This window comes from Miniopterus natalensis, chromosome 2 (genome assembly GCF_054644295.1).
Source record: "Miniopterus natalensis isolate mMinNat1 chromosome 2, mMinNat1.hap1, whole genome shotgun sequence".
Classification (NCBI taxonomy): Eukaryota; Metazoa; Chordata; class Mammalia; order Chiroptera; family Miniopteridae; genus Miniopterus; species Miniopterus natalensis.
The window spans coordinates 105,088,112-105,109,563 of NC_142082.1; the positions used below are offsets into that span (position 1 = coordinate 105,088,112).

Consider the following 21,452-nt stretch of genomic DNA (forward strand, 5'->3'; position numbering starts at 1 on the left):
TTATGCAGTGTCCTTCATTGTCTCTCACTACATCCTTTGTTTCAGAGTATATTTTGTCAGATAAAAGCATTGCTACCCCAGCGTCCTTTTTTGCTTTCGATTCTCATGAAATATCCTGCTGCATCCCTTCTAGTCTCTGTGTACCTTTGGTTCTAAAGGGGCTCTCCTATAGATCTCACACACACATATGGGCTTTGTTTTCTTATCTATTCACCTAACCTATGCCTTCTGATTAGAGTATTTAAGCCAATTACATTTAAAGTGATTACTGACCAGTACGTATTTATTGCCATTTTATTAACTATATTCCTCTGGTTTGTTTTGTTTGGGTTTTTTTCCTTCTTCTTCAAGCAGGCCCATTAACATTACTTGTAATACTGGTTTGGTGGTAACAAACTCCTTTAGCTTTCTCTTGTCTGGGAAGCTCTTTATTTGTCCTTTAATTTTAAATGATAACCTTGCTCAGTAAAGTAGTCTTGGTTGCAGGTCCTTGCCTTTCATCACTTTAACTATTTCATGGCAATCCCTTCTGGCCTGGAATGTTTCTGTTGAGAAATCAGCTGACAGTCTTATAGGAGCTCCCTTGTAGGTAACTTGTCTTTCTCTTGCTGTTTTTAAGATACCCTCTTTGAGTTTAAACTTTGCCATTTTAATTATGATGTGTCTTGGTGTGGATCTCTTTGGGTTCATCTTGTTTGGGACTCTCTGCACTTCCTGGACTTGTGTGACTTTTCACTTCACCAGGTTAGGGAAATTTCTGCTATTATTTCTTCAAATAGGTTCTTGACCACTTGTTCTCTCTTGTCTCCTTCTGGTAGTCCTATGATGCAAATGTTGTTACACTTCATGTTGTCCAAAAGTTCCTTTAAACTGTCCTTGTGTGTTTGTTTTTTTAAAATTTATCTTTATTGTTAAAAGTATTACAGATATCCCCCTTTTATTCCCCCATTGATCCCCTCCACCCCAAATCCACCCTCACCCAGGCCCCCACCACACTACTAGGTCCATGGGCTATGCATATATGCATATAAGTTCTTCGATTAATCTCTCCCCACCCATACCCCAATCCGCGCCTTCCCACTGAGATTCATCAGTCCATTCCATGCTTCCATGTGTCTTGATCTATTTTGTTCCTCAGTCTCTTTTGTTTATTAGATTCCACATATGAGTGAGACCATGTAAAACTGAATCAGGAAGAACCAGAAAACCTAAATAGGTCAATAACAACTGATGAAATTGGAACAGTAATAAAAAAAAACTCCCAGCAAACAAAAGCCCTGGTCTGGATGGCTTCACAAGGGAGCTTTCTAATTCTTCAGTTGTAGGGTTAGATACTTCATTAAAAGTTTTCTTGGTTTCTGAGGTAGGCTTGTAGTGCTATGAACTTTCCTCTTAGGACTGCTTTAGCTATGTCCCATAGATTTTGGGTTGTGGTGTGTCCCTTTTCATTTGATTCTAGAAAGTTTTTTATTTCTTTTTTGATCTTATTGGTAACCCATTCATTGTTTAATAGCATGCTATTTAGCCTCCATGTATTTGAATAGTTTTGAGTGTTTTCACTGCAGTTGATTTCTAATTTCATGTCATGTGATCTGAGATGCTTGATATAATTTCAATCTTCTTGAACTTGTAGAGACTGGTTTTGTGTCTTAACATGTGGTCTATCTTTGAGCAAGACCCATGTATACTTGGAGAGGAATGTATATTCTGCAGCTTTGGGGTGAAATGTTCTGTAAATATCAATTAAATCCATCTGATCTAGTGTGCCATTTAGAGTCACTGTTTCCGTGCTGACTTTTTGTCTGGAAGATCTATCCAGTGAAGTCAGTGGGGTGTTAAAGTCCGTGACTATGACTGTATTGCTGTTGATCTCTCCTTTAAAGTCCTTAAGGTTATTATTGCTAGGTCATTATTTATTGCCATTTTAATTCTTTATGCCTATGTTTCCTTCTATTTCTTCTTTTTTTACAGCAGTCCCTTTAACATTTCTTACAATGCTTCTATTTCTACTTTTAATTACAGCATTTCCTGCAATACTGGTTTGGTGATGATATACTCATTTAGCCTTTTTTTTGTCTGGGAAGCTCTTTATTTCACCACCTATTTTGAATGCTAGTTTTGCTGGATAGAGTAGTCTTGGTTTCAAATCCTTGTTCTGCATTACCTTGAATACTTCATGCTATTCCCTTCTGGCCTGTAGAGTTTCTCATGAGAAGTCAGCTGACAACCTTATGGGAGCTCCTTTGTAGGTAATATTGCTTTTCTCTTGCTGTCTTTAAGATTCTCTCTTTGTCTTGAATTTTTGGCATTTTAACTATGGTGTGTTGGGCATTGGCCTCTATGGATTCTTCTTGCTTGGGACTCTCTGTGCCTCCTGAACTCGTGTGCCTTTTTCCTTGACCAGGGAAGTTTTCTGCCATTATTTCTTCAAACAGGTTCTATAACCCTTGTTTACTTTCTACTTCAGGCACTCTTATGATGTGAATATTGTGACATTTCATGTTGTCCCCACAGCTCCCTTAAACTGTCCTGGTTTTTGTTTTGTTTTTTCTTTTTGGATGTCTGATGAAGTGATATTTTTCTACCCTATCTTCTAATTTGCTTATCTGATCCTCAGCTTGCTCTAATCTGCTGTTTATCCCTTCCAATGTATTCTTTAGTTCTGCTATGTCATTCAGTATTCTGAACGCTATATCTGATAGACTGCTTATCTCCATTTCATTTAGCTCTTTTTCTGGAGATTTCTCTTGTTCTTTCATTTGGGGCTTGTTTTTTGGTCTCCCCATTTTGGCTGCCTATTTGGGTTTGTTTCTATGTATTAGGTAGGCCTGCTAGGATTCTCAGTCTTTTTGGAAGGTCTCTGGTGCAGGCCAATGCCAGACGCCTTCAGTACCCTGTTCAGAGCTATCAACAACCCATGGCTTGAGGTCCCCTCTGTTAGGACTACGTGCATTTAGACAGGACCAAGGTGCACACCAAAGTCTGCTTTTCCAAGGCCTGGGTCCAGAAGCAGATTAGGCAAAGACTCAATGCATTCTGAGGTCTGCCTCTGCCTACAGGCTGGTTAATCTGGTTCTCTTAATGAGCCTCAGGCTATAGAAACTCCAAGGGGTACAGCAAGAGGTTTTTCCAGCAGGGTGGGGAAACTGCTTCCTCCTCAGGCTAAAGCTGCTTGGAAGGCAAATGTCTGCCTGAGAAAGATGTCCTCTGCAGTATGGGGGAATGACTCAGCACAGGAATACAGAGGGGTATCCTCTGAACTCTATCTCCAGAGCCCACACCCTTAATTCGCTTCACACAACTCCAGTCCACTCTTCCCTCCCTCTGCTAGAGCCCAAGGTGAGTGGCTGCACACAAAACTTTGTGTTGGCTCTTTAAGAGAATGCCTACATTTCCAGCCATCTCTTCCTTACAGACAGAAACCCAGCAGCTTTTCACTGCCAGATATTATGTGGGCACCTGAGTTCTGGTGCTCTTGGCTGGGAAGCCCAGCCTAGGGTCCTCAGTGGGAACCTCCCACAGCACAGATATCCCTCTGGACCTTCAGCTGCTGCCTGTGGGAACCTGGCCAGCCCTCTTATGCCTTTGCACTTCCTACCAGCCTCTATGCGGTCTCCACTTTTCCTCCTTGGTTATGAGGGTGCTCTCCAGCTCATCTTCTGCTGCAGCTGATTATTCAGGATCGTTTTTCTGTATTTTAGTTGTAATTACAGGTGGGTCCCAGGAGAGTGTCAGTGTGGCTTCCACTTAGGCTGCCGCCATCTTTAATCTCCCTGTCCTCATGCTTTTTAAGTATTCTTTTTTTTTTGCTGCTCTAATTGAGTGATTTTTTTTTTCTACCTTGTCTTCTTTGCTGATTTGATCCTGTGCTTCTTTTAACCTACTGTTAATTCCTTCCAGTGTATTCTTTATTTCAGCTATGTCATTCTTCATTTCTGATTGGTTGTTTTTCATGGTTTCTATGTCCTTTTTCATGCTGTTGAGCATCCTTATAACCATTACTTAGAACTCTGTATTTGATAAGCTGATTACCTCCATTTCATTCAGTTCTTTTTCTGGAGATTTCCCCTGTTCTTTCATTTGGGGCATGTTTCTTTGTCTCCCTCATTTTGGCTTCCTCTTTGTGTTATTTCTATGTATTAGGCAGATCAGCTATGACTCTGTATCTTCATGGGGTGGCCTTATGTAGTAGGTGTCCTTGTGGGGTCCAGTAATGCAGTCTCCTTGATCACCTGAACTCGGTGCTCCAAGGAATGTCCCTGTGTGGTTTATGTGGGCTTGCCTGTTGTAACTGAGTCTTGATTGCTATTGGCCTATTCCTATGTGCAATCGACCCTCAGGCGGGCTGACTGTGATGCTCAACACCAACCACAGCATGTGAGCTGCTATGCAGGTGCTGACCACACGAAGTGGAATTCGTTCAGCAGAGTTTGGTGACTGCCAAGATCTCCCTTTGGATATGCTGCTTGTGAAGCTAATTGAATCCTGTTCTGATGTTGTCTAAAGCTGGCCACTGAGTGTGTTGGTTTCAGGGCCTCTTGGGAGGGACTCTGGCACAGGCCAAACTCAGACACTGCCTGTGACTGGCCCTTGGCAACCAGTCTGTAACCATAAGCAATAGATAGTTTGCGGCTGCCTCTGCTGGGCCTGGGTACATGGAGGAAGGACCAAGATGCTCACCAAGGTCAGCTTTTACAAGCACCAGACCTGGGAACAGGTCAGCAAAGTCCCAAGGTACCCTAAATCCGCTTCTGCCTGCCTCTGTCCACTGGCTACCTCATAGGCTCAGTCACTGAAAGAACCTCTGGCTGTACCAAATTTTGTTAAGTAGATTCTTAGTGAGTCACCTGGCAGGGGCGAGTGGTGTTCACCAGACTGGCATAGGTTCAAACTTGGTGCCAGTGCTGGGTCTGAGGCCACTGAGCAAATGCCCCCTGGTATATGAAGTCTACTTTCCACCCACTGTGTGCTTGCACACCTTTGTGTTAGGGCAGGGTTTCTTGGAGTCATTAGGGTGAGGCAAACAGAGTTTATCAGGTTCAAACAGACCGAGATTTACCCTAGTGAAAGGAGGGCTCTGCTCCAGTTAGGCATGTGAGGGAAAAATGGCCCCTGTTCTAGAGCCAAATAGCTTAGTCTGTCCCAGATTCAGTCTCAGTGTGGCTTCTTCTGTAAATCCTTCATTATTAGACTTCTCTTCAGTAGTCTTCAGTTGATTACTCAGGATGATTTTTCCATAATTTTAGTTGTAACTCCAGTTTTGTCCTGGGAGGAGGCAAGAGTAGCTTCCACATACTCCTCTGTCATCTTGGATTTCCCCAACAAGGCCCATATTTCTTTCCACATTATGTACATAAGTGGAACTTGATATTTGTAGAGCCTGTTATTTGAAAATTAGTGGTAAATTCATGGATTTTCTACCACTTTTTCAAATTTACCAAAATTCTGATTGTTCTGCCAGAATACATGGGGGCTTTTCACAATACTTAGCAATTTACTATTTGTTAACCCCAAAACTCAAAATTGAATAGATGTAAGTTGAAATAATCAGAAGAGAAGCAGTAAAAATGTAATATTCAAAGTCCATCATGATGCTGGTACAGTTTTCATGTTGTATGATGTTTGAGATTATTACAACTTCTCTAACAATGTCCTATGGCCAGGTTCTGGATTACCTCATTAAAATATAGTCTTTGAAGTAAACTGAAACTCAGGATGTGTCTATAACAGGAATTTACAGAAAATTTTCTATAACAGTATGATGTGGTAATTTGAAGAACATAACATATACATTGCTACAGATTAATCATAAGAATATAGTGTATGTTGTTGAGAGGATCAACTGGTCCAATCACTCTAAAAGACAAGATAATGTTTCAAAAATGTACATACTCCGTGAATAAATTTATTTATAGGAAATTATCCTAAAAAATTAATGTACAGGGATATATGATTAAGGATATTTAGTGCAGCACAATTTTATAATACTGAAAAATTAATAGTGGTCTAAATATTCAATAGTAAGAGATATTCAAATAAATGCAATGAAACATTATAAATGCATCTGAAATTACAAAACTCTACACGTACTGACAAAGAAAGACAGTCCAGACAAATTATTAAGAAAAGCAGGTGACATTACATTATTTATAGCTGCATACACAAAATGAAAATTGACAGTTAGCACTAGGTAATTATACCTTGGATTTAAACTTTTTGCTAATCTATTTTCTAATTTTACTATAATAAACTACAATGGATTTACTCTATAATAAAATTGATTTTAAGAAACAATGAATTTCTCTTTCAAAAATAAAAATGTCCTCACTAAATATTTCAGATTTTTGGCAAAAGGAGAAATTGTGGAACAAACTATAAATTTAAAAGTATTATTTTAAAAGTTGCTATTTTGTTGTTTTGGAAATATTCCTTTTTTTTTCCAACAGCCTTCCTCACATTTCATTTAAAAAGGAATTATTCACACTGGCACTAACACAATTCTAAGTTTTTTTTTTCCCCTATCCAAATCTGAAAGTTATGTGAGGTCTCTGACCACATGTAGAGAATTATAGCTGTCAATTTCTTTAATTCAGTGTAAGAAGAATTTTTTATTTATGCTTTCTTAAAATGAAGCATTATCTAGAAAAGTGAAAAATTATCAATAGTCACAGTGGTCAGCTGAACTCTGAGTTTACTCTCTAAAAAATAAGTGACAGTGTGCCTATATATCATTCTTTCTCACTATGCCTCCTTGGCAGCAAATGATTTTTATCACATATATTTTACAGCAAGGCAACAGTTTCCATGGAAACCACAAGGCAAACATCCATTACTGCTGCCAAGGACTTTATGAACACACCTAAACTGAAGTTACCGTTTACTTTCTCTTATTAATATTTTAAAATTGAGCAACAGTTAGCTACTCTGATTCTGGTTTTGTTGCTCCTCTGAACAAATCAAAAGATGAGTAACAAATAAAGAAAATTCTGTGACTCTCTAGAAACAAAATGAGTCTATAGAAACCAGGAGGGGAAAAGAAAGATCCAGAAAGTTATCAAGCCAATATATATACCAGTTAATATCATCTTGTACAAGAGAGCAAATCAGAATAGAAAACAGTGAACCACTTAAATACCAAAGAAAAAATTCCCTTCCACTAGCTCAGTAGAGCATATAAATTTATCTAGGCCAAGATGCTGACTAATCATGATAAAAGGACAGTAAGTTGTAACAACTGAAAAAATGGACACTCACCTCTCTCAACATATTGTTTTCTTTTTCCTTCTGCTCCAAAAGGCTTTCTAGGTGGTGGACGTGCATCTCTGCCTCTGCCAGTCGTCTTGTTCTCTCATGATCTTCTTCAGTAGCCTTAGCAGAAAGTCCTTTGCTTTGCAACATCTCCAGAAGCTTCTTGATGGATTCATCCCGAGCATTCAGGGTTTGCTTCTGAGTCTCAATACGCAGTTCCATTTCCTCCAGAGTCTTCCGAAGGAGAAACAGCTCTTTGGCCTGTCTTTCATGTTCAGCATGTAGTCTCTGGAAATTCTCCTCCGTCAGCTCTGCCACACAAGGTTCACCAGTCCTACTGCTACTATCTTGCTGAAACAGCTGGTTCAGGTCCCTTTGGATCCGTAATTCATCCTGGAGAGCCTGAATTGTCATTTGCATGTGCTAGAACCAAGACAAAAAAGAAAACCTCAAATCAGCTTTCCTCCTCAGGCAGCAAAAACAGAGCAGATTAGGGAATCAGAAAATAACTATCAGGACTCTCAGAACCCTGCAATTAGCCAATCAGGATCCACATTATTCCACATTACATTGTCTTAAAAAATGATTGAGATAATCTGTAGAATATCAGTAATTTAATTTATGTTTATTCCCAAAAGGAAACAAGTATAGCAGCTCCTCACTTTGCATAAGCCATGACATAATAAAGACACTGTTCAAAATAATTGAAGGTATTACTATATAGAACTGAGGGGAAGGGAGGAAAAAGACATGGGAAATTTACAGGATACAAACATATCATACAAAAAATTTCACCAAAAAAACCCCAAAAACAACAGGATATCAAAACACAAAATGACTTCTAATAATTTACCATTAAATTTACACATTAAACAATAACGACTAGCATTTATTTAGTTTCTACATCCCAGATTGTGTCAAGCACTTTTTGCGTTAATTCATTTTATCCTCACTAGGAGACATATACTATTATTTCAATTTTACTGATGATGACACTAGGCTTACAGAGATTTAAATAATCTGGCCAAGATCACACAGTGACAGAACCTAGATTCAAAACAAAGTAATTCTCCCAGTCCACTGAAACTAGTACTATCCAAGGGCAATAATTTGAAGCTAAAAAAGACAAAAACAAAACTTGACTATGTGAGCTTTTTATACAGGGAAGACAATATAGGTGAGTAATTAAAGGAACGTATAGATGCAAATAAACTACTAAAATGTTTGAGAGGGCACATCTTTAGCCTATGCCCCCAATGAAGGTATATGAACCTTAAATCTCAATGAAAAAATTCCAGCACATTATAGAAGGAATCTAAAAGTTGTTTTATTGCCCGGCCAGTGTGGCTCGGCAGTTCATCTAGGAGATCGCAGGTTCTATTCCCAGTCAGGGCACATGCCTAGGTTGGGGCTCAACCCCCAGTAGGAGGCGTGCAGGAGGCAGCAGATCAATGACTTTCTCATCATTGATGTTTCTATCTCTCCCTCTTCCTCTCCTTTCCTCTCTCTGAAATCAATAAAGGCTTTTTTTTTTAATTAAAATAAATAAATAAAAGTTGTTACATCAACAATCTTATGTTTAGAAATGAAGAAGCAATAATAAAAGATCACTCTTTGTATTTAAGGTATCGAGGCCACAGTGAAAAGAATATTAACCCACGATCAGAAGAGATGAGTTTTAGTTCCAGTTCTCACACTAATTACCAATGTAATTTGGGACACATTGCCATCTTCTGGGTTTCATATTCTTCATATTTAAAATGAGGCTATAAATACCTGTATCATATCTTCAGAGTTAATAATATCATGGAAATCTTTGTGGTGTGTATTTTAAAACATACCTCACTGAATAATTTTGGCCAACTGCAAAAAAGCAGTTATAGTAAGAATCTCAAAGAAATGATTTGCCAAGCGTACGAGATGTATGTACAGAGACCCTCATTGTTGTTTATGATAGTCACAAAATTAAAAACAAACCTAAGTGGATATCAGTAGGTGACAAGTAAATGAGGAATGTCCACACAATTCAACACTCTACATCAATAAAAAGTAACAATGTAGATTTATATTTACTAATAAAAACTATGGTCACAATATAAGTATAAGAAAGCAGACAATATAATAGCAAGTACAGAATGATCTCAATTCTAATTTTTAAAAGACTATATATGTGAAGAGAAAAGTCTAAAAGGATATAAACAATTACCAATGACTATCTCTGGGTATGGGTAACTTTCACATTTTTTTCATATCTTTTTGTACTGTCTAAATCTCCTATAGTAAGCATATAAACCTTTTGTAATTTAAAAAAAAAAAAAAACTTTTAAAATAAGAAAAATAGTCTTCAGAGATTCCTGCTTAGGTGCAAAACACTGTGTTCAATTTGCTATCACTCTGTGTTAAAAAAGAAAAAAAAAGAAAAAAAAGGAGGGGAAAAATAAATAATTACTATTTATTATAACTGGGGGAAAAGATATTTATAAGAAATTAAAGTATATCTGGAAAGTACACAAGAAACTAATGGTTATTTTGTAAGAAGAAGAAGGCAGAAAAGGAGGAGGGGGAAGAGGAGGAAGGAGGAGGAGGAGGAGGAGAAGAAAAAGGAGGAGGAGGAGGAGGAGGAGGAGAAGGAGAAGAAGAAAAACTGGAATGGTTGAAGGACAAATTATAAAAGACTGTACTATATTTATTTTATTCCTCTTGAAATTTTTTTAACTGAGGTATGATTGACATTGAAAATTTTTTAAAATAGCTTTACTGAGATATATAATTCATATACCATAGAGTCCACCTATTTAAAGTGTACAACTCAGTGGTTTTCAACATATGAAAAGTTGTACATTGATCCCTACTATCTAATTCTAGAACACTTTCATCACCCCTAAGCGAAATCCAGTACCCATTAGCAGTCACTTCCTATCTTGCCTCCTCCTAACTTCCTCTTGAATTTGAAATGAATGTACTACCTACTCAAAAATTAAATTTTAAAAAAAGTACCTACCAATATTTTTCAGCCTTAAAAAGGATTGAAATTCTGACACATGCTACAATGATGAACCTTGAGGATATTACACTAAATTAAGTAAGCCAGTCACAAAAGACAAATATTGTATGATTCTACTTATATGAGGTACCTATAAGAGTCAAATTATAGACATAGAAAGTAGAACAGTGGTTGCCAGGAGCCGCAAATAGGGAGTTATTGTTTAACTTGCAGAGAGACTCGGTTTTACAGGATGAAGAGTTCTGGAGATGGACGGCAGTGACGGCTGCAAAACAATATGAATGGAGTTTAGGCCACTGAACTGTACGCTTGAAAGATGATTAAGATGGGAAACTGAAGATAATGTAAGGGGTATTTTACTGAAAAGGGGGAGGGTGGTAATACCTACCACAGAATTCTACTGTTGTGGATATTTAATCATTTGCTTATAACTATTGATAAATATTTATGTTGGTTCTCATTTTTCACTATTGTAACAGGCACCTTCATATGTATATCTTTGCACATGTACCCAAATTTTTCTTGGAAATCAATTTTCATAGGTAGAATTGCTGGATTAGAGGATATACAGTTACAATATTGATACATATTCCAAATTATATCTCATGGGGTCTGTAGAGATTTAAACTTCCACCAAACAATGTCTGGGAGTGGCCATTTCCCTATACCTTTAACAACTACGGGTTTTTCTTTCTTTCATTTTCTGGCATTTCTTTGATTACAAGTGAGGCTGAATATCTATTCACACATCTACTGGCACTTTGTATACCTTCCTTTGCAACTCAGCTGTTCTTATTCTTTGCCAATTTTGCTATTGGGACATTTAATTATTTTCCTAATCCATTTTAAGAGCTTAAATAACCTTCTGCTTGCTGTGTATGTTACAAATATATTCCCAAGTCTGTCATTTTTCTTTGAACATAGTTTATAGCAACGTTTAAATAGAAAAAAAATTAATGCAAAGATATCAATCTTTTTCTTGAAAGCATTGCTTTTTCTCACCAAGAATAAATATACAATAACATTAATTCATCAATTAAAATTACCAAATAAAATTACACGCCATATAAAACAATAAATTCAAAGTGGATTTATGATTTAAATATAAAACTCAAAACCATACAACTCCTAGAAGAAAACACAGGCAGTAAGATCTCGAATATTCCTATTAGCAATATTTTTTCTGATATATTGCCTCAGGCAAGGGAAAGAAAACAAAAGATAAACAAACGGGACTACATCAAACTAAAAAGTTTTTGCACAGCAAACAAAACTATCAACAAAACAAAAATACTACTTACTGAATGGGAGAATGTATTTGCCAATGACACATCTGATAAGGGGTTAATATTCAAAATTTATAACAAACTCATACAACTCAACACCAAAAAACCCAAACCAATTAAAAAGTGGGCAGAGGACCTGAATAGACACTTCTTCAAAGAAGACATAGAGGTGGCCAATGCATATGAAAATATGCTCAATGTCACTAACCAGAGAAATGCAAATTAAAATCAGTGAGATATCGCCTCACAACTGTCATAATACCTATTATCAATAGAATACCTATTATCAATAAATTAACAAACAACAAGTTTTGATGAGGATGTAGAGAAAAGGGAACCCTCATGCACTGCTGGTGGGAATGCAGATTGGTGCAACCACTATGGAAAACAGGAGTTTCCTCAAAAAATTACAAACAGAACTTCCATATGACCCAGCAATCCCACTTCTTGTTATTTATCTGAAGAAATACAAAACACTAACTTGAAAAGATATTAATGCAACCCTATGTTCATTGCAGCATTATTTACAAGAGCTAAAATATGGAAGCAGCCTAAGTGTCTATCGATAGACGAGTGGATAAAGATATGGCGCATATATATAATGGAATATTACTTGGCCATAAAAAAAGAATGAAATCCTGCCACTTGAGACAACATAAATAGACCTAGAAGGTATTATTCTAAGTGAAATTAGTCATACAAAGCAGGACAAATACCATATTATTTCAGGTATATATGAAATCTAAAAACAAAAACAAAAGACATAAACAATACAAAAACAAAGTCACAGACACAGAGAACAAATTGGTGGTTGAATGATAGGAGACGGACTGAGGGGATGCGTGAAAAAGTCAAAAGGGATTAAGAAATACAAATTGTCAATAATTAAAATAATCACAGGGATGTAAAGTACAGCATAGGGAATATAATCAATAACATTGCAACAAATATGTATGATGTCAGATTGGTACTAGACTTATCAGCATAATCACTTTGTAAGTTATATAAATGTCTAATCACTACATTGTACACCTGAAACTAATATAATATTGTATGTCAAATGTAATTGAGAAATTTTTTTAAATAACAGGATAAAAGCAAAAATAAATAAATAAACCAAATCCAGCTATTAAGCAAACAAGAATGAAACTGACTACACTAGGCAACTGACAGACTATAATAATCTACTATTGTATTGTTTTAGAGATACTAAGAACAAGTGTAGTAAGACAAGAGAAGGAAATAAAAGGTATAAGAATTAGAAAGGAAGAAACACAATCATTAGAGATTTTAAGATAAAAATTTAGTAGAAATCATAGATAAAATATCTGATTCATTAAGAGCAGCAAACCTGGTGACTATAAGATAAACATAATATTTAACTAAATTTCTCTACACAGGAACAAATCTTAATAAAGTCTAATTAAAAACAGAGAAAGAAAGCCTTGATAAGACCAAAAGGACACCTGGGGATAAAAATAACGAAAGCCCTGACCAATGTGGCTTGGTTGGATGGAGCGTCGTCCCTTACAACAACAAAAAGTGGTGGGTTTAATTACTGGTCAGGGCACATGCCCGGGTTGAGAGTTCGATTTCCAGTCAGGGCACATGCAGAAGGCAAATGATCGATGTTTCTCTCTCCCCCCTCCCTCCCCTTTCTCTAAAATCAATTAAAAATAATAACAATAACAACAAAAAGTAAAGGATTTTATAGAGAAAATCATGTATTTTTCTTGAAAGTAAAGTAAGTATTTATTGCATACAATCCCCTAATATTTTTCATGGCAACCTTCAAATCAAGTGTGTCTAAAACTCTTTTGCACATGCTACTGTAAAATGTTAAGTACATAAAAGAAACCTTTAAAAATTAATGAAAATTTTAAGAAACAAAATAAATCAATTTAGATTTATTAATCAAAAGATTGCTTTATGTTTTAGCAGCACTGTGGAGAGCAAATAAGAACACCATATGGAACTTCATGGGGGTATTTAAAAGGAAAATAAATTTCTTCACTGTAACCAATTCTATCACATAAACCCCATTAAATACATTTGTTACCATGATTTTCAAAATGACATTTAACTGCTGCTGAATACATATTTGCAGGTACCACACTATACTTGCTATTGGAATATCTGTCTATGACCGAAATCTTTTACCACCACTGCAGCTGACAGTATACTTTTAAGGGAGAGATATTTGGATATCAAGTTAGAAACACTACTAATATAATTAAAACTTGACATAAAGAAAAAACAAAACAAACACAAAACAAAAAACAATAAAAACAGCTCATAGACAGAGAGAACAGATTGGTGGTTACCAGAGGCAGGGAGTGGGGGGTGGGCAAAATGGGTGAAGACAGGTCAAAAGGTTCAAAGGTCCAGTTATAAAATAAACAAATGCTGGGGATGTAATGTCCAGCATGGCGACTATAGTTAATTCTGTACTGCATATCTGAAAGCTGCTGAGATCTCATCACAAGGGAGTAAACCTTTTCTGTAACATGTATGGTGACAGATGTTAAATAGACTTCTTGTAGTGATCATTTTGCAACGCATACAAATACTGAGTCACTGTGTTGTGTACCTGGAATTAATATGTTATATGTCAATCATATTGCAATGTTTTAAAAAATGTGTTTGAGATTTATCCGCACTGATACATGTAGCTCTAGTTCATTCGTTTTATCAGCTGCATAATACAGGTTCACATAGTTTCTTATCCAAATTCTAAAATCCAAAAAGCTCTAAATTTTTTTCTAAACTTCTTTAATGGGAAAACCTGACTCAGCAGCTATGAAGCTATTTCTCATCTATTTATCCAATTTAACATGAGTGTAAGTTTTACTATAAATATATTAATATATTTGATTATTGGGTACTGCTCAGACCTTAGTGGGAGTGTTACACAATGTACAGTATATATATTCAATTATTTACAAATTTTGAAAAAAATTTAGATTCCAAAATACATCTGCCCTCAGTATTTTGGAGAAAGGGATGGTGTACTTACATTCCATTTTATAAGTAAATACCAATCTACCTACTAACCTACTGAAGAGTAGTTAGATATTTTTCCACTTTTTCACTATTATAATAAACATGTACATACATCTCCTTGTGCACATATGTAAAAGTTTCTTTCAAGTAGCCACACAGAAATGAAACTACTAGGTAGTACAGTGTGTTTTAAACCTTACCAGTCATTTAAACTTACCTTTTTCAATTTAATACAGAATGAGGTACGTAATACTGATGATAAAAGGAATCAGATATCCAGCATGGAATCTTCCTATCTATAAAATCTTCAATCATATAATATTTTTCATTAATCATACAACCATTTTCCTAGAAGGAAACTTCTTGTAGAAATGGATTAAGTTGCTTTTTTAAAATAAATTTTTAAAAAGCTAAATTATGTGTTTTCAATTCCCTCCGTAAGGAATAGGCAGAGTATTTTCAAAGTAGTTAATTATGAAGTTGCTTATCAGAGCCCTAGCTTCATTCTGGAAGCATGAGAATTTTTTTTAAAAAGAAAAAATTCTAACCACAGAATCTTCTCTCTCTGAAAGAGGAATAAGAGAAGAAACAGAAAAGATTGGGAAGAATTTTAATTTCTCTCCTCTTTTCACCTAAAATGATATCTTACCCTGAGAATCCCCACAGAAAGCAACTACTTTAATCTTACTACCAAAATTTTGATCTCAAAGATTTCTATAATACTATCTTAGAGATAAGGACCCAGAAGATTTGAAAACAATCATCAACAGTTTCAACAGTTTTCCCTTTGTCCCTTTCATATTTATTGCAAAAAATAAACAAATAGGTTTCCTTTTGTATCAGGTATTTGAAAAGTGAGTCACACAGGGATACGTGATTCAGTTACTAATGTTTAAAATAATTTTGAAGTAAATATATGAACTTTCTTTTTTCTGACAGCTTTTACAAGTTCTTTGATGCCCGTGGTATAGGGAAAATTGGCATTGTAAAATAAAGCTACTTATTTATTTTACCAAACATTGAAGACTAGAGGAAAAATACTAAAATATAATCTCTCACTGATGGAAAAAATATTTTAGTTGCTATTATGTGTCAGGCATTATGTTCCTTGCTTGAAAAACCATGGTAGATAGGCATAATGAACATGATCTGTGTCCACATAAGGGTAGGTAAGATAAACAACAGTAGATAAGGTAGTCATTAATCAAAATGCAGACACACATATACAGACACACACAATTATAATTGCAAACAGGAATAGAAGCCACAAATTCAAGGTATTAAGTGAACACATAACAAAAAGACCTTGACCTACCTTGGGAAAAAATACTAAAGTATTTTAGTAAACTGGGAAACTGGGAAAGTTTACCTAAGAAAGTTTAGTAAACTGGGAAAGTATACCTAAGAAAGTGATTTGGGGGCTAAATGAGATTTGAAGAATGAGTTAACTTCTGTTAACTATTTAAAGACACTTTCCTATGAAAGGACAATATATGTGAAGACCCTGAAGAAGGAGGGGCCATGGCACATTTGAAGAATTGAGGAGACTGAAGCACAAAGGATTTTAATAAGGTATGGCAAGAGTTTTAATGGGCTTTAAGGGCAATAGGAAGCCACTGTAAAGTTTTGAGCAGAGAATTAGCATCAGCATCAGCATCACTAACATTTATCAAGTGCTTGCCACGTGCCAAGCATGTATGACCTCATTAAATTCTTACAACAGTCACATGAGGTAAGAATTATAACCATTTTACAGATGAGGAAAGTGAGGTTTGGAGAGACTTAGCAACTTGTCAACAGTCACATAACTAGTGAGTGGTGGAGCCAGAATTCAAACATCACATGTGTATTTTAAAAAACTAAAACTGGCTGCAATGTGACTGCACATTAAGCAGAAAGAGAAAGATTGAAGGAAAGTTAGAAAACTGTTGCAATAATCTAAGCTAACAATGATGAAGACCAGACTATGAAAGTAGCCATAGGGGTGGAAAATGGATACTTAGAGCAGAGGTGGGGAACCTTTTTTCTGCCAAGGGCTATTTGGATATTTATAACATCACTTGCGGGTCATACAAAATTATCAATTTAAAAGTTAGCTATGAAAAAAGCTCCGAGATTTACTGAACTTTGAGTCGGGCCTGCGGTTGTCTTGGCAGGGACAGACCAAGTGATTTCATGGGCCCTATATGGCCCATGGGCCAGACATTCTCCACCCCTGGCTTAGAAAAATACTTAGTGAGGGAGGAAAAAAAATCAACAGGACTTGACTGGCAGGATGAGAAATGAAAGAGTGAGAAAATCAAAGAAGATCCTGGAGTTTCTGACTTAAACACACTGGACCAGTGATGGTACCATATATAAAAATGGGGGTGGGGGTGGGGATAAGAAACAACCAGAATTGAGACAAGATCATGAGTTGAATTTAAAGTGTCTTTGAGATGTTGAGGAAAAGGTTTCAAGTGAGAAACTGAGACTGTGAGTCTGGAGGAAAGATATGAGCTAAAGATACATGGAGGCTTTGATACACAGATGTTAACTGAAGCCACAATAGTAAATGAGCCTACCTATGAAAAAAAATAGAGCAAGAAGAGACAGCCATAAGACCAATCCTCCATTGAATGGATAGTACGAGAGGCTGGCAAAGAAGTCAAGAAGAGCAGTCATAAAAATGGATAGAAATAGGAAAACACAGTATCACAGAAACTAAAAGAAGTAATAGGACCCTTTCTCTAGATTAAGTGGAGAACACAGACCAAGAAAGATTTGCCTTTGGGTTCAATTCCAGGTTCTATGAGGATGACTTCAGCAAAGTTACTTAAACACTCTGAGTCTTAATTTATTAATCCATACTATGATAATATATAAAGAGGGTACCTATCACATTGTAAATGATCAATAAATGATAGTTACTACTGTTGTTGTTTGTAAAATCAAAAGGTGTGATTAGTGGCTTACCAAACCAGACTCTGAAACCTAGGGGGTTTGAAGAGCATCTTCTGGGAATGCCTGGCTGAACAATACTGGGAGATCTGGGCTCCCCATTTCTGCCTCAATAAGAACAGTTCTGCCTTTTTATTTTACTTCTTAAAATAAGTTTTAGTTATCAAAATATTTGTTTGAAAAAAGAGGTCTGCAGCTTTAAAAAATTTTTCAAAAACCAGTGACTGGATCATCTCAACAGTCCCTTCAATTCATTGGATTACAGCTTATAACTCTTCACCGAAGCAAAATGGGGGGGGGGGGGCACAAAAAACAACCTGATAACATAACCCCCAAAAGAAACCTTACCATTTATGAAAGTTAATTAGAATAATGGTTATGAATCACTTATCTATTTATCTACTTTAAAAAAAACAGAATTCTTCTTCAAACAGAAGAGAAAATTAGAAGCAAGAGACAAAACACATGGCCCACGTTAATCTGTAAATGTTTAAAATACATACACACACTTATAACGGAATCATTATGTGATATGCCACCACATGGAAAACTGAAAGTAACCCATTTAATTACCACAAATCTGTTCAATAAATAAATGTCTTCATCAACACTATATTTCCTTATTTGCCATTATAAACACAAATAAACCAATCAACCTTTCAGAAGTTAGTTCCTTTCACGCAAATCTGTCAAATCCAGTTCTCACGTTCTTCATGATTAGGTGAACTGTTAAAATGAAGGCAACTATTGATCCACCATCATCTCTTATTAATTGCTCAAAATTTCCTTCACACACTATGTCATAAGAACCCCAAGAGCACTGCAAAAGCACACGATTTTAAAACACAAAAAAGGAAAGATACAATTAAAGCCTTTAAAAAATTCAACCTGTTTTTGCTGATTTGCTGATTGATCTGCCATTGGAAATTACTACTAGCAAATGCTATCATTTAACAGAACTGACTTAATATTACTTAAGACTGTAAATTACAAAGTTTCAGTTAAAAAAGATACTGTCCTAAATGAAAAAGGGAGTCAGTATCTAGGTCACAAAATCTGCATGGCTCTGGAAAACCTCTGTCCCCTTTTAAGACAAAGTATTAGGACATCTATGCCACAGAGTTTCAAGCTAAGTATCCCTGAGAATTTTCCGCTGCAGCAGAGGAACAACTGCTCAACACACTAGACTAAAAAGTATAATGGATAATTACCGCAAAAAGGGCCAGGCACAATGATGATAAGAAAAATAATTATATAACAATCAATGGCATAAGAAAAAATATATTAAGAGAAAATTTTAAAGGTACTAACTTCAATGAGAAAAGACTGGTGAGATTTTTCTGATCCTCTGCTTAGCATTTTCCTTTACACAGGTATATCAAAATAAAAACTACAAATAATCTGAGCATGTTAACCAACGTTATTATTTTTCATGCAAAAGCAAGCCCTGAGTTTAAGATAGCTTAACTCTTCTTCACTGTTCACACAGTTGCAATCTTAAGCAAACAAACAAAAAATCGCTGATTATAAGCCAATGGTGCTTCAATGGCAATGATGACACTGACCCTAGTGCAATTAATCCTTTATATCAATAAAGACAAAACTGCAGGAGTAATAGAAGCTAAGTTACCCTCCTTTAGCATTTGAGTAAACAAATTTATTGGGGTTAGGCAGGAAAGCCAGCAATGACAAAGAAACATTTAGGAAGAGAAAAAGTCTGAAAAGAACAAAAGCTAATGATATGTTAGAGAACTGAGTTAATAAAAGCTAGAACAGTATTTATTTTCTTCACCCAAGCAATTTTAAATCCTTATAGCTGTAACGTTTAGAAAAACAGTATAGATATACATACAGATTAGTACGGGGACACTGTGCACTCAGAGGAAAGTGCTCTACTACCTCAGCTTTTTTATATTTAAAACTCATTGTGTTAATCATTTTAAACTTCTACTACTTTTATATTTTAGTTGATAAAACAAATTTTATAATTTGTTGTATAACATTCAGACACACAGGGGAGAGGGCCTTAGCAGTGATAGGAGATTGTCATACAGAGAGAGAGACTAATAAAATATGCAAATATATTACAGATAATGGCAGCCAGGTTTCTTACTGTAGTAAAGGGGAATGACAAATATGCAAAATAGCCTGGCCAGGCATGGATCAGCAGTTGAGCATTGACCTAGGATCCAGGAGATTACGGTTTGATTCCCGGTCAGGGCACATGCCTGGGTTGCAGGCTCGATCCCCAGTCGAGGGGTTTGCATGAGGCAGCTGATCAACAACGACTCTCTCATCATTGGTGTTTCTATTTCTCTCTCTCTTCTCCCTTCCCCTCTCTGAAATCAATAAAGATATATTTTTAAAAAAAAAGTGTTGTGCAAAGTAAAAAAATACTAGAATGAATCCTATGGCGTTGGATTGGAAATGAAAGTCTCAGTGTGAACTCATGGTTTCCAATGTACAAAGATAAATATTATAGATATAAATGTGTGTAGATATATGTGTATAGGTATGAATATGCTCATGTGTGTCCACACACACACAGATATTCCCTAGCTCTGTCCATTGAGAGGGACTGGGAAAAGCAAAATCTCAATAGCAATAGCACACCTTGACGTTCTTATCTTGGCATCTAAATATTTTCTACTGAAAGGAATCCAGGCTCCTTAAAGAAATGGCAGATTCCAGGCTGAGGCATGGAAAGTACAAAGTGAGTTTGGAATCTCTTGTTATGCCAGAAAGAAAATATTCAGACTAATGAGAACATGTCAAATAAACACAGAAACAAGGTTAAACGGACACCAACTGGCAAATGCTGGGACAAACTGAGCAGCAAAATAAATAATAGTGGTACAACCTACTGAAGAAAACAGGAACCCATAGGTCCCTATAAAGACAAATTGATAGTTTGACAAAGAACGTGATATTTATATAGTCTCCAAGTATCTCTTCATAAATTACTTATTAACTACAAAGGGAAAGAGTAACTGCACAGTAGAGAAGTCTTGACATTAATCAAGTGATCAAAGAGATCATCATCAGTAATGGGACAAATGAAAATCATGAGCCATCTCACAGGATGCAATGACAAGAATATAGCATTACTTCTGTGATACTCTGTCCAATAACACACAAAGTGAATATATCATGAGGAAATACAAGACAACCCTAAACTGAATTATAGTCTATAAAATTACTGATCTGTAAACTTTAAAAATGTCAAGGACATGAAAGTCAAAGAAAGACAGGAACTGTCCTAGACTAAAAGACATGCAATCTGTGATTCTGAACTGAATCTTTTTCTATAAAGATCACCATTAGGACTACTGATGAAACTTAAGTGAGGTCTGAGGATCAGATGGTAGTAACTGTAATAATGTTAATTTTCTGAATTTGATGGTTGTATATGGTTATGGAGGAGGAGGAGGTCCTTGTTTGTGGACTTTTTCTCTAAGTTTGAGATTGCACTTTTTTTATTTACTCAAAAAGTATAATGGGGGGAAAATTCCATTCAAAGTAGAAAAAATTTACAGTTTACCAAACAGTAAAAAATGTGCATGACCTAAACTAAGAAAACTAAAAAACTATGCTGGAAAAACATAATAAAGTTTTAATCAGTATAGAAATACACCATACGTCAAATAGTTCCAAAATAATTTGTAGGCTTGACAAAAAACTGAGTGTGGTTGAGCTAGAAAAAAAATGTTTCTAAAGTTCATTTGGAATTTATTCAGTAAATCAAATAATATTTATTGAGTGGTTACTACATGTCCCATGCTAGAGAAACAGCAGTAAGCAAGGAAAACAAGATGCCCTCATGGAACTGATATTTCAATGAAAGTGACAGTTAACAAAGTGCCAAGCACGTTATTTACTAATTGTGATTAATACTATTGAAGAAATAGGATAACGGGGCAGAATAGGAGCAGAATGACCTTCTTTAGATACGGTGGTTAAGGAAGGTTAAG

General features: G+C 35.8%; 1 protein-coding gene across 4 annotated transcripts in view; it reads right to left on the reverse strand.

Annotated features, from left to right (window-relative positions):
* Window positions 1-21,452, reverse strand: part of ERC1 (ELKS/RAB6-interacting/CAST family member 1) — a 425,945-nt gene that overhangs the window by 336,306 nt on the left and 68,187 nt on the right. For all 4 annotated transcript variants that reach the window (XM_087814458.1, XM_016224828.2, XM_016224830.2 and 1 more), the window contains exon 3: window positions 7,255-7,671. In XM_087814458.1, the coding sequence (XP_087670584.1) occupies window positions 7,255-7,671 (417 nt within the window). The remainder of the gene's footprint in view (window positions 1-7,254; window positions 7,672-21,452) is intronic.